This window comes from Canis lupus, chromosome 8 (assembly GCF_011100685.1).
Source record: "Canis lupus familiaris isolate Mischka breed German Shepherd chromosome 8, alternate assembly UU_Cfam_GSD_1.0, whole genome shotgun sequence".
Lineage (NCBI taxonomy): Eukaryota > Metazoa > Chordata > Mammalia > Carnivora > Canidae > Canis > Canis lupus.
This window is the reverse complement of record NC_049229.1, coordinates 68676508-68689362: the sequence shown is the minus strand read 5'-3', so window position 1 is coordinate 68689362 and position 12855 is coordinate 68676508. Positions and strand designations below refer to the sequence as shown.

At 47.9% G+C, this 12855-nt stretch overlaps 1 protein-coding gene across 4 annotated transcripts in view; it reads right to left on the bottom strand.

The window, feature by feature from the left end:
• Positions 1–12855, bottom strand: part of EML1 (EMAP like 1) — a 188878-nt gene that overhangs the window by 16465 nt on the left and 159558 nt on the right. For all 4 annotated transcript variants that reach the window (XM_038545703.1, XM_038545704.1, XM_038545705.1 and 1 more), the window contains 8 exons: positions 10304–10414; positions 9390–9485; positions 7590–7724; positions 6815–6914; positions 5165–5319; positions 3354–3479; positions 2950–3081; positions 290–357 (listed from right to left, as the gene is read on the bottom strand). In XM_038545703.1, the coding sequence (XP_038401631.1) occupies positions 290–357; positions 2950–3081; positions 3354–3479; positions 5165–5319; positions 6815–6914; positions 7590–7724; positions 9390–9485; positions 10304–10414 (923 nt within the window). The remainder of the gene's footprint in view (positions 1–289; positions 358–2949; positions 3082–3353; positions 3480–5164; positions 5320–6814; positions 6915–7589; positions 7725–9389; positions 9486–10303; positions 10415–12855) is intronic.

The following is a 12855-nucleotide window of genomic DNA, read 5'->3' as shown; positions in this document are numbered from 1 at the left end:
GAAACTGTCGGTTCATGAGTGCATGCGTGTGTGTGCATGTGTGTGTACACGCACATCTGTGCATGGATGGGTGGGGGGGCTTTTCTAGAAGGATCCATAGCTTTCCTTAGATTTTCCCACGGTCCCAAATGCGGAGGACCGCTGTCCTACGTGTTATGTTAGAGTTCTGACTTAATTCTGGGTGAGTGGCTAGAAGCGGCGAGGGGCAGTAAGCGCTACACCTGCCCGTCCCCGGGGAAACACAGACACCAAAGCTCTGGAAGCACGAGCCGTGCTGGAGTGGACTTACCTCCCGGTCAGTGTTCCAACTGCAACCACAGACCCTGAAGGATGAAAACCAGAAGACTGAGCTGGATCCTAAAATATTTTAAAGGAAGTGTAAATTGATGGCCAGACACAGCACTACCGCAGAAAACACACACAAGCACAGCTGTTCCAAAGGGCTATGTGGTCCCATTTAAACCAAAAGTCTCTCCTCTCCAAGAGAGCTAAACGTTTCCCTACTCGGACAAAGGTCACATGTCAGTAATACTAAATTTTTATCCCTTTAGAATTTTTCTCTTTCTGTCTCACTATCTTTTCGTGGCGACAGTAATCAAATGACACACCAAGTACATGCTCTTCCTCCAAGCCTTGGAAGCCCCTTCCGTTGACCCCATGCTGGATGGAAAGCTTGTCGAACGGTGTGCTTGGTTTGCCTGGAAATCCGACTGCTGTGACCAATGCCCGTGGTGACCCTGGATGAGAGCCCTGGGCACAGCCCCAGGAGGATCTCGAGACGAGTCAGGCAAGTTCAGGTTTGGATCTAGGGTTTGTTCATTACTAGAACTGACACAAGGTGGAATGGGATCGGCGATGGAGGGAAAAGCAAGCTGTCCGGTTGCAGGAGAGGGAGAGTTAGATGAAGTTGGGCGGGGAGGCTGGGAAGAGGCTTCCTGGTGCCAAGATCCTCCGAATCGGGCCTTTCGGTACAGGAGGAATCATGGGTGGTAAAGGTGGAGGGGACATTTCAATCAGAATTTTCTCAGCCCAGGTGTTAAGGAGAAAGCAGTATGATCAAAGAGGTAGAAGTATATTTGGGGCACATCTGAGGAATGGCAGGTGGAGAAGGCGTCACAATGTGGAATGTCCCAGGGAGGAAAAGAGGCATGAGGACGGCGTGAATAATGTAGGCTGTGCCGCCATGGTAAGGACTGTGATCCCTGGGAGACAAGGACACGGTGACACCGATTGTTTTCTCTCTATAAAGAGTGTGACATGATTGGAGTGCCGGTCTGGCTCAGGCCGTGGAACATGCGACTCTTGATCTCAGGACTGTGAGTTCGAGCCCCACGGTGGGCATAGAGAGGACTTAAAAATCATAAAATTAAAAAAAAAAAAAAGTGTGACGTGATCGAATCTGCATTTTAGATAGATCACGTGGTATAACTGCTTAGTATGGACCGAGGCGAGAGGGGATAAATGACAGGGAGACCAAGAACAAAGTACCCATGGGAATGGAAATAGAGAAAGGCATTCAGATGCCACTGGATAAGCTAAACAAATAAGATGCCAGTGGCTTTAAGGTTCTGATTCCGTTCTCAGCGATGGCTTTTTCCAGAGCCTTTTTTCAGGGCTGCTGCTGAGAGAAAGAAATCACCTCCACTTGAAGCTTTATCGTGTAATTAATTCACTTAGGCTCTTAACATTTCCCAGAGGGAGACACTGAGGCACAGGGAGGTTCCTGTCCAGAACCACATGGCCAGTGGGTTAGGGAGCGAGGACTCGGCCACAGATCTTTCAGGAACCCGGTTTGGGGCCCCTTCCCTTCGGTCAAGCTGAGGGGTGACTGGTCAGGGAAGGGGGAGGAGGATGGAGCCATGGGGTTGCTTTCAGAGGGGCTGTCACCGAGGAGCAGGGGGGAGGCCACCTTCCCAGATGCCACTGCCCCTGCTGTACCTGCCTCAGGTATTCCTCATCTGTTCCTCCAAGCACCTCCGGGGTGGGGGTGGGGGGCAGATACAACCCGGGACGCCACTTCCTTCAGCCCATCCTGCCGCCTGGGCCACTTGCACTCTTCCCTCTGAGTGGCTCGGGCCCTGTCACTTCAGTGACACAAGTGGTGGCCAGCTCGACCCTTGGTGACCTTCTCCAAGGGGGCTGATCCGAAATGCTGGGAAGCTCTGGGACTTCTGTGGGGGCTGCGAGGAGCGGCAGGACCTACAGAGAGGCTGCCCCTGTCACGGGATGGGACATGTCATCCAGGGCATGGGCTACACTTTAGACTCAGTGCAGTACCGTGTGGCGGAAGACTGCGGGTTTGGGAATCCAGCCGAGCTGGGTGTAAAGGCTGGTGGCTCCGTCACTTGCTGGGTTAGTGACCATGGCAAGCCTCAATTTCCAATTCAGTAACATGGTGCCCACGGCTGCTGCCAGGACTACAGATAACCCGTGCACAGCGCCCGGTGCTCAGTAACTACACCCGCTGCTGGCTCTGTGCAGGCGGGGCAAGGACATCTCAGGGCTCCGATACACAATCTGAGTTCCTTCTGTGAGGATCACAGCGATGCCGACTGTAAAACTAAAGCCTTGTCATCGAACTCCAATTGTAGAGATAAATTATATCGTATGCATCAATTCTCACTCCAGAGGTGCATGGTAGGTGGTGTGCAGGCTCATGACAAGGACTTCTGAGCGTGGAAGCCTGTGAAGGGACTCTGCACTCAGGAGACCCCCAAAACCAAGTCCGCAAGGCTAGCTTGCTGTTGAAAAATTCAACAGCAAGCTTCAGAATGGCATGGATGAGACCACTTGAGGCGAAGTTTAAAGCAATGCTGATCGAAGGAGGTAAACTGAGTGACATTTACTTTGGGACAATTTTATATCACTACCGATTTCATGCAAAAACATAAATGAAGGTGTTCCAGGTGAACTTTTATAAGAAAAACACAATGTAACGTGCACGTCTACCTCTATTATTTTGTCCCAGACGGGCCGGTGACCAACAGCGTCCCAGAGAGTGGCGTGCCTGTCATGCCCACAGGTCAAGAACTGAGGTTTTGAGGCATGGATGGCCAGTCCCCAGAGCTCATCAGTGTGACCCTGCAAAGGACCAAGACAGATGGAGCTCTCTGAAACACCAGTCAACACTCAGAGCCTCGGGATGGGGTGCCCATGGCATACGCAGCCTTTCAGACTGCTTTCCTCAGTTTCCCTTCCCGCCCAACCTAGGCCATGACAGCAACTGAAACTGATGCCAAGGAAGGTTACATTGGTATAAAACAAAGGAATAATCTACTCTTTGTGATGTTTTCTGATATTCTAATATTGTAAAAAATGAACAGGCTTGGTGGGCCTGGTAAGTTGGAGCATACCTGAGTGATGGGTGTGAAGTCCCCTGACAGAGCACCCTGCAGAACAAAATTTCTAGTTGTGCCTATCAAGATCACGTCGCCCTTCCCCTCGGCCACTGTCCGGATCGGGCCAAACTGTTCTGGAATCTGCATTGAAAAGAAAGCACCGAAAATGTCCTTAAATATTAGCTCCACCATTCAAAATACATGTTTATATGTCATGATAGCTCCCCCCCCCCCCGCTACACACACACATAGCATGGATAGAGAAAGGTCCATGGCCAGGATTTGCTGAGTGAATGATCTGACTTTTGAACTCCAAACACATATATATACTTTTATAGAATCAAGAAGAGTAAGTAAAGTAAAAAGAAAAAGAAAAAAAAAAAACACAACAATACAGAGCAAAACATTTTTTTCTTGGTAAGATTAAAAAATAAGAAGTAATCCTGGTTAGTTTACTCTTTTCTTGTGGCTTTGGACAGCAGGAGCTGGTAAAAGTTGGAAAACAGAATAAAATAACATGCCATAATGAGAGCTCGTAAAATTTACTGTAACTTAAAATGGTAAATTCTTTGGCAACTTCGCTCTACTTAGTTTTGGAATCGACTGTTCATGTTCGTAAGCATATGGAATTATCTAAATTTTAAGAAAAAGAATTGCAAAATACACCAGCCAAGAACAATTCGCTGTGATAAAATAAACAGGGGTCCTTGCGCTTCATAAAAGGAACAAACTGCAGCTAGACCCCCGCTGGGCAACGCTGAGCGCTCCGGTTCTAGAGAGGAAAGAAGCGGCCTGCTCTCTTACCAACTTTCCACCTCCTGTGCGGTTTGTTGGCACAGATTTAAGAATAGGTAAAGATAACTCATGCTAAGGAAGAAGCAGGGATGCTTTACAAAGTGATGAGTATCTTCTACGAAGCTGCATGAGGCTTTGGAGCTTTTGTGGCAGTTATGGTTTAACACGGGGGTACACGTTCAATCAAATGCCGGTCAAATCTTAGGATAAAGAATGGTGTCACAATTAAAATCTCCATGAAAGGGGATGTGGTTTTGAAAGCTCACCGGAGGGCCTCCTTTATTGAGAGCAATAGCAAACAAAACCATATCTCAGACCGCCAAAGCACCGTGCCACGCGGCTCTGATACAACACGTTGCAGGATGGACGTGTGTCGTACTCATGTCACTTAGAAGTTGGAGACGTTCTATAGCCTGTCCATTCTACGCTAGGGATGAGGACCATCAGCCTTCTGATTGATGCCTGCCATGTGTGTGTCTGCTCACAACTCCCCGGGGTCTGGGGGAGAAAGTTCACTGGTGTGCAAGGCTGCCAGCCATGGAATAAGGAGGTAAAATCGATACTAAAAGGAGATAGAGCTTTAGAGGATATGCTGGCACTCAGCCACGTACAAAGCAAATACTCAATAAGATGTTAGTTCCAGGGGGTCATGTCTCCAAAGTCACATCTGGAAATTACAGTGGAAAAAGGAAGATTTTAATGAATAAAATCAAAACACGGACAATAAATATTCCCCTGGAAGAGTGAGACTGTGCAGTTATGTCGATATTCTAAATGTGAAATATGTTACGACCTAAAGTTTTACCAACCCAATTCCATTTTGGTAGTTTCACTTCATCCGCTTCAGGTGATTTTAATAAAATGTTACCCTATTTAATAACATTGTGTCTAAACCACTTTCAAAAGCTGTAAGCTAATAAGATTTCAAACTAACAAGGAAACTGGTTAGTGTACCAGTTTTAGGTTCAAAATGAATTTTGAAAAAAAGGACAAACCCTGAACTTCAGTAATGCTGCTTGTTGTTGTCTTACCTCAGTTTTACGAAGTTTCTGGTAGTTTCCATTCCAGGAAATGAGCTTACGGTCCTTCCCTCCTCCTGACACCAGAGTGCCGTCCCTTAGCATACAAAGTGCAAAAATGCCACCCTCGTGGGCCCCCTGAACAGCATAGCTTATCCGATTCGTACCTAAACACACCAAGAAAACCACTCTCAGTAGGTTATCAAAAAGCTCGCTTCTGTCCATCCCATCGTACTTCTGTTTTAAAACATGATCTTGTAGGACCCCTGGGTGGCTCAGTGGTTTGGTGCCTGCCTTCGGCCCAGGGCGTGATCCCGGGGCCCCAGGACTGAGTCCCACGTCGGGCTCCCTGTATAGAGCCTGTTTTTCCCTCTGCCTGTATCTCTGCCTCTCTCTCTTTCTATGTCTCTCATGAATAATTAAATAAAATCTTTTTAAAAAATTAAAAAAAAAAAAAAAACATGATCTTGTTGGTTAGGGCATCCCTGCAGTATGAATCTACAAAGCTAGAAGCTCACAAAGCACCAGACCAGCATGGCCCTGGGTTACTTTAGGATTCAGGAGAACACGCTCGAGGGAAGGACAGGATGAAGACACCACAGAGGGACTCCACATGGCAAAGAACAGGGGCCTGGGTTCCCATGCTAATGTGCCCTGTGTCTCTCAACGAGTGACTTCACTGCCCTGTGCCTCAGTTTCCCCTTTGTGTAATGGGGCTCCTGCTTATCCCACAGAATTGTGCTATGGGTGAAATGGAGTGATGTGTGAAGCACCTGCCTCCACAGTAGTTGGGATGCTAGTGAAGTCACCGAGTTACTCTGAAATCACATCTGTGGGTCTGTTTCCACCTTCACCCCCAACCCAAACTCTGAGCCCTTTGAGGACAGGGATGGTGTGCTTTTCACTTTCCTCCTGCCATCAATGCTCATTGAGCATAATTGAATGAATGTTTTCAGAGTAATGACTCCTCTTCACCAAGCTGCAGGCTCCTTGGCAGCAGGGGCTTTGGATCACTGGTGTATGCAGTGCCTAGCATGCTCCCTCGTACATAATTAGTTCTTTTTTTTTTTTAATTTTATTTATTCATTTGAGAGAGAGAAAGAGAGAGAGAGGGAGCACGAATAGAGGGGAGAGGCAGAGGCAGAGGGAGAAGCAGATTCCCTGCCAACCAGGGAGCCCAACATGGGACTCAATCCCAGGACCCTGGGACCATGACCTGAGCTGAAGGCAGATGCTTAACCATCTGAGCTCCCCAGGTGCCCCCATAATTAGTTCTTAATAACTGTTTGTCAAAGGCCATACGAACCAGAAAAGTTATTTAAATATTTCATAGCTATATAGTCATTGACAACTTCATCATTATACTTTCTTAATAGATCTCCTAATAAAGCTATTCTGTCAAAATATTTTAGGCTTAAGGAGCTTTTTGCAATAATAGAAAGTGAACAGTTCTTGGCTGTTCCTGTTTTGTTCTGTTCTAGTTTTAAGATTTCAAGTTACATAGTCACCGTGTATGTATATACCCATAAAACTTGGGATTTAGTTGTAATCCTATCAATCATACTAACAGACAATTCTTAGAGAAGTCACCTTTGACCTCATATAACATTTGCTTCCGTCCCCCCCGCCCCCCATCTTTTGCTCGGGACACAATCCTGTTACCTTTTCCCCACACCAAGATGTTGCCGCTTGAATCTCCAGTGATGGTGTCACCGTTTTCAGAAAAAGTCACGCAGAGGACAAACTTTGGCTTTTCTTGCTTCTGCAGAATGTCGTAAATATAAATATGTATTTAGTCAAGACGGCCTCTTCTTTGTATTAATACTACCTAGAGTGACAGCGCTCCCAAGCCGGACAGTGATCAGCTTCCGCTACCACGCGGGATGCCTTTCATTTCTATCTACCGTGATACAACTTATGCTGTGAGATTACCTGCTCTAAAACAGAGAGGTTTCTGGGCAAGATAAAGTCGCAGACAGTTGGAGCAGAGGGTGTTGGAGGGGCTGGGGGGCGGGCTGTGTTGGCAGCAAAATAAAGCAGTCCTCTAAGTGGGCCTGGTGGGGTAGTAGCTTAGGGACGCACAGGGAAGGGGGTGCTGTCCCTGGTACTCACTAGGCCTGAGGGCCTTCTCGGTTGTTCTTTGCAAGGACGAAGAGATGGGAGGGGGTGCCCGGGCCCCGGAGGTGACAGTCCCTGTGTTTCTCCCTGGGTTGGCCCATCTTTCCTTCCCAGCATCGCCAAGGCTAGATTCAAGGGGCTTCCTAGTTCTGTTAGGGGCCCCCAGGAATACTCTTCAACACTACACGCCCCAGATACGCTTCCATATTTACCAATTAAAACAAATTCTAAGACTACGGTACCCTCTCCACTCCCGTAGTAGCTGGCTGACCACGCACACCGCTCAGTGAAGAGTAAAACAGATGTGATTTAACGTTACCTCGAATAATCCTTGCTTCTTAATAAGGGAGTTTCCTTCTAATGTCCAAAAGTAGAGATGTGATTTTCCACAGGTAACTATTATATTGGTGTCCGTGGGGTGGAAATCCGCAGCAAAAACGGCTTCGTTGGAACACTTTGAGCAAAACAGGAGAATCAGATGTCTCAAGTCTCTTGAGACCCTTGAGAAAATAAATAACCTCTGAACCACAAACAAATAACTCCTAAGCCTCGTGATTTTTCTCCCCACTGAACTCACCTTCCATAAACACTCAACTTATGTTTGCCACGTGCCATAACCCCTCCTTGTCTGTCTCCTCCCGCTGGAGCGTGGCCCTGAGGACAGGGACTATGGCTCCTCTCTCGCCGTGGGGTCCCCAGGAAGACCACACAGAATGCTTTTGCCGAAGGGGTGGGTTAGGGGCAGGAAACTTAAGAACCACAAGAATTTGCTTTCATCTTCCCGTCACGGGCTCCAAGCCGTGGCTGAACAGAATCACCTGATGTGTGTTACACTGTGGATGTCAGGCCTCATCCCCTCTGGGGACTGCAATCTTCGGGAGGGGCCCAGGAATCTGGATTTTATACAGCTCCCTCACTCCTGGCTGACTCTGGCAGTCCTGTTTGCTTTGGGATTCCCTCCTGATTTGATTCCTGGACTCTGCCAGTGGTTTGGTGACCAGGCCGGGGGTCCAGGGTTAGGGATCTGGCTCTCTGGGTGTCCCTGCGTCCACCTCCGACCTTGTTCTCTTGATTTCCAGCACCTGCACTTGAGTCAGATGAATCTGACCCTGATTGTTCCTTCTGCTTGAAATTCAGTTATAGGTCCTTAAACCTGGGTGTTAATTTGCCTCTAATTACTTCCAACTCAGTAACATAGCAAGAACTTAAATACTCGACCAGAATATTAGAAGGCAGGGCTCTAGAGATGGGAGGGGGTGCCCGGGCCCCGGAGGTGACAGTCTGTAAACAGATGTTAGACAACGTGCCAGATTAGAATACAGACCCTGCTTCCCAGACACTCAAGGGAGAAAGCCAAGGCAGTGCCATGGTGACCCTAATGTTCGGGAAGTAAGGTGATCTAAGGTTAATGGATGACAGGAAGAGAAATCTGAAGTCAATTCTGTAAAACCTGGGATCCATTCATGATTTTAACAGCAGGAAAATACAAGAAAGCTTAAGGAAAGTTTGGCGACCTATCGCACAAGATGGACTGGTGGCGTTAAGAGAAGTCCAGGTGCTCCCCTACAGGAAGAGTCCCACTGGGAGGCGCTGGGACCTGGCAGGGGCACTCGCTCACCTTTGCTGAGGCCACTCAGCTTTGGACAAGCCCCATGCTGCCTGTGCTGGCCTCTCCCTGCACCCTCTGCTGTTCCTGACCTGTCCCCACACCCCCGAGCCCCTCCCTGGCGGCGCAGCGGGCACATCTCATGTTCCACCACCACACCTGCAGTGCCCCCTCGACAACGTGAGGACACATGTGTCGAATGAAACAAAGCAGCAATGAACAGTGACCAATGGACTGGATGAGGAGGGTAGGGGCTGTAAAATGAGGAAGCAAGAACCTTACAGGTATCACGAAGGGAGAAAGAAACCCTGCCAGGACTTGGAACCACACCCTGGGTGGGGGGATGAGTGGGCTTGGGATTCGGAGGTACTGGTGTCATGCCCGAGGGCTGCGTTGGGAATGGGGAGCCTATAGCCCCCCGACAAGTGGGAAACAGGCCTGGGAGCCAGCGGAAGGAGAACGCTCCGAGGGGGGACATTCTAACGGAGCCCAGCAATGGGCCTGGAGAGAGACCTTCACGTCGGCCAGCCGCTCCTCTTTCTGCCAGTCCCACACGGACAGCACGTGGTCGTTGGAGTCATCTACAGCACAGAGATTGCTTCCTCCATTCTGGAAAAGAAAAGGTATTCACAGGAAGACTACATCTGAGAATAAAATGGGTTAAAAGTGATTTACAATGAACATTAATTTCGCTTTTAATAAAGAGTCCATTTTGGCTAAAGAATATGTACGTGTTGCTTATGCTACCTGCTTTCCTGGCCATGCAGCGGGAGCAGGTGAATGTGGGGCGATGGAGGGACAGGAGCAGAAGAGAGGGGTCAGGGGTGGCCCTGCCTCACCTGTTCTATTAAGACCAGCCTCCGAAGGGGCTGCAGAGCCCCCTCCTGGAGAAGCCAGTGCCTGCAGCACACACAGCACACATCTGTGACTAATAGGGGCTGGGAGACTGGGAGGCGGTGTAGGAGCAAAGGCCCTGGGGCCGAGGCATGTAGTGTTTGATGTGAACATGTGCATGCGTGTGTGAATGTAAGTTTCTGAAATAGTGGCTTATAGGGTGGATCTGTTGAATGGGCACATCCTGAGGAAGATCTGGAGACCATGAGGCCCCTCCGACCCCTGCTAACGGACAGGCAGCCCTTGTGGGGATGGCAGAGACACACTGGAGCCGCCTACCCAGGGACAGGTGAAATTCAATGCCAGAGCAGACAACAGTGCCTCCAGGAACAGGAAGACGGTGCTGCAGGGCCTCTTTCCATCATGTGTGTGACCCCAAGGGGACACGTACGACCTCAGAATGAGGGGACCTGGGTAGCAGGACGGTGTCCCAGGCAGCCAGCAAGCACATCAACTTCTTCCCTTTTCAACCTTGAACTGCCTCTCTCCTCTCTACGGACAAGGGCCCTGGTACCCACGGGGCTCGGACTTACAGATTTTGAGAACGCGATACAGGTGACAGCTCGGTCAAAAAACCCAACTCCGATGACGTGCAGTGTGTTCAGTGTCACGGAGTCCCAGATGCGCACATGTGGAGGCAGTTGCTGTTTAGAAGGAAATGCAGAGAGAGTCACCGACCATGCTGGGCAGACGAATTCATCTTTCCCTTGAAGCTACAAGGCTACTTTGGTTTTGTCAAAATGAGAGGTCTTTTCCTGCATTTGATGATTCTGCCTTTTGGCATCAACGAAACATTCACAACAGCTTCAGGAGATGGTGGCCCCTGTGGGGAGGGGACCCTCTAGGGGAGGTCCACCAGGCTTTACATTTTGAATAGCCAATTCTTCATAATTGTACCATAGGGACTGGCATGCTTCCTCTGTGCATCGAGATGTGTCTGAATTTTAAAATGAAAAATGAGGGCAGCCCGGGTGGCTCAGTGGTTTATTTTATTTTTTTATTTTATTTATTTATTTTATTTTATTTTATTATTTATTTTATTTCTATCTATCTATCTATCTATCTATCTATCTATCTATCTATCTATCTATCTGGCTCAGTGGTTTAGCACCGCCTTCAGCCCAGGGCCTGATCCTGGAGACCCAGGATGGAGTCCTGCATCAGGCTCCCCACATGGAGCCTGCTTCTCCCTCTGCCTGTGTCTCTGCCTCTCTCTCTCTGTGTCTCATGAATAAATAAATAAAATCTTAAAAAAATAAAAATAAAAAATAAAATGAAAAATGACAAGGAAACTGGGATCTCATACAAGGGCTATTCTTGTAAAGTCTGTTTGTCCATAAGGGGTAAATACATCTAAATTCAGCAAGCCGGTCACCACCAAATAGTATCGAGAGGTTTTTTTTTTTTTTTTTAAATGTTTTTTTATTTTATTTTATTTATTTATTCATGACAGACACACAGAGAGGGAGAGAGAGAGGCAGAGACACAGGCAGAGGGAGAAGCAGGCTCCATGCAGGGAGCCCGATGTGGGACACGATCCTGGGTCTCCAGGATCCGGCCTTGGGCTGAAGGCGGTGCTAAACCACTGAGCCACCCGGGCTGCCCAGTATCGAGAGTTTAACATAAGAATGGGCCTCACGAGGTGCAGCCCCGGTGGCTCAGCAGTATAGTGCCGCCTGCAGCCCAGGGTGTGATCCTGGAGACCCAGGATCGAGTCCCACGTCGGGCTCCCTGCATGGAGCTTGCTTCTCCCTCTGCCTGTGTCTCTGCCTCTCTCTCTGTCTCTCTCATGAATAAATAAATAAAATCTTAAAAAAAAAAAAAAAAGAATGGGCCTCACAGAAGCAAACAATCAGGTATGCACAGGGGAAATTTAGAGTTGTTACCATCAGTTCAAAACCTCCCAATTGTGTTCCAAGGTGAATGATCCTAATTTTTCTCTCCCTCAATAGACGAAAGCGTCCTAGCACGATCAGCAGGTGGATCGGGAAAAGGACTAGCATTATACCCGGTGCACAGAGCGGGCTGAGGAGGGCCAGGCTCCGGGCTGGACTTGCTCTGAGTAGCTGTGTGTCTGCAGACAGTCAGATGGCCTCTCTGTGTCTCTCTGCACCTGAACTGAAGGACCGGCTCAGAGAGCTATCCTTATCTTCCCTGGCTCGGAAGAAGTTCTGATTCAATTTCAATGCTAGAAACTGAAATACATTTTTAATCCACTAGAGGGAGGAACAAATGGTTTGCTTCAAAAACTTTAAAAAGCCACTTCACATTAAAAAAAGATGAAGACCCTATCCTGTTTATGTGTTATTTACATAATCATAAACTGATTTCCATCGTTCCTGTTACTTCTTTTTAAGTGTAGAATTTTAACATGAAAGGGCATAAAGTTAATATTTATTTATTTATTTATTTATTTATTTAAGATTTTATTTATCTATTCATGAGACAGAGAGAGAGAGAGATGGAGAGAGAGAGAGAGAGAGAGAGAGGCAGAGACATAGGCAAGAGGGAGAAGCAGGTTCCATGCAGGGGGCCTGACGTGGAACTCGATCCCAGGTCCCAAGGATCACAAGGCGGTGCTAAACAGCTGAGCCACCTGGGCTGCCCATAAAGTTAATATTTAAATTTTGATGTTATTAAAATATTTTCTGGAAAATGGCAGCATTTGTGTTTTCCAGGAAGAAAAGATACTGGTAAAAATAGAGGTGCTCTGTGTAATTAGGTTTGCTTCCTGTATTGGGCAAGAATAAGCTATACAAGGTAGATATTATAAAAAGCTATAAGGAGTTTTGGGTAAGACCACGGACTGGTGTCAAGAAATACCTGGAAGCCAGTTTTGTGTTGCTCTCTCTTAAGAGTCCACGGTTCCCTCTCTGATTCCTTAAAATTCAAGTGAAAGTCTTGCTGAGGGTGCTTATAAAACTTGAGTCCAAGCTCTCTGAGCAGCCTTTGGGGGCTCTGGGGTGACGTCAGGAATACAGGGCACTCAGGCAGAGGGTCTGAGGTTCACTGAAGAGCCAAAATGCCCCCTGTGCAAATGCTTATTCATTAGGACTTCTACTTATGAAATGTATACCTAATATTT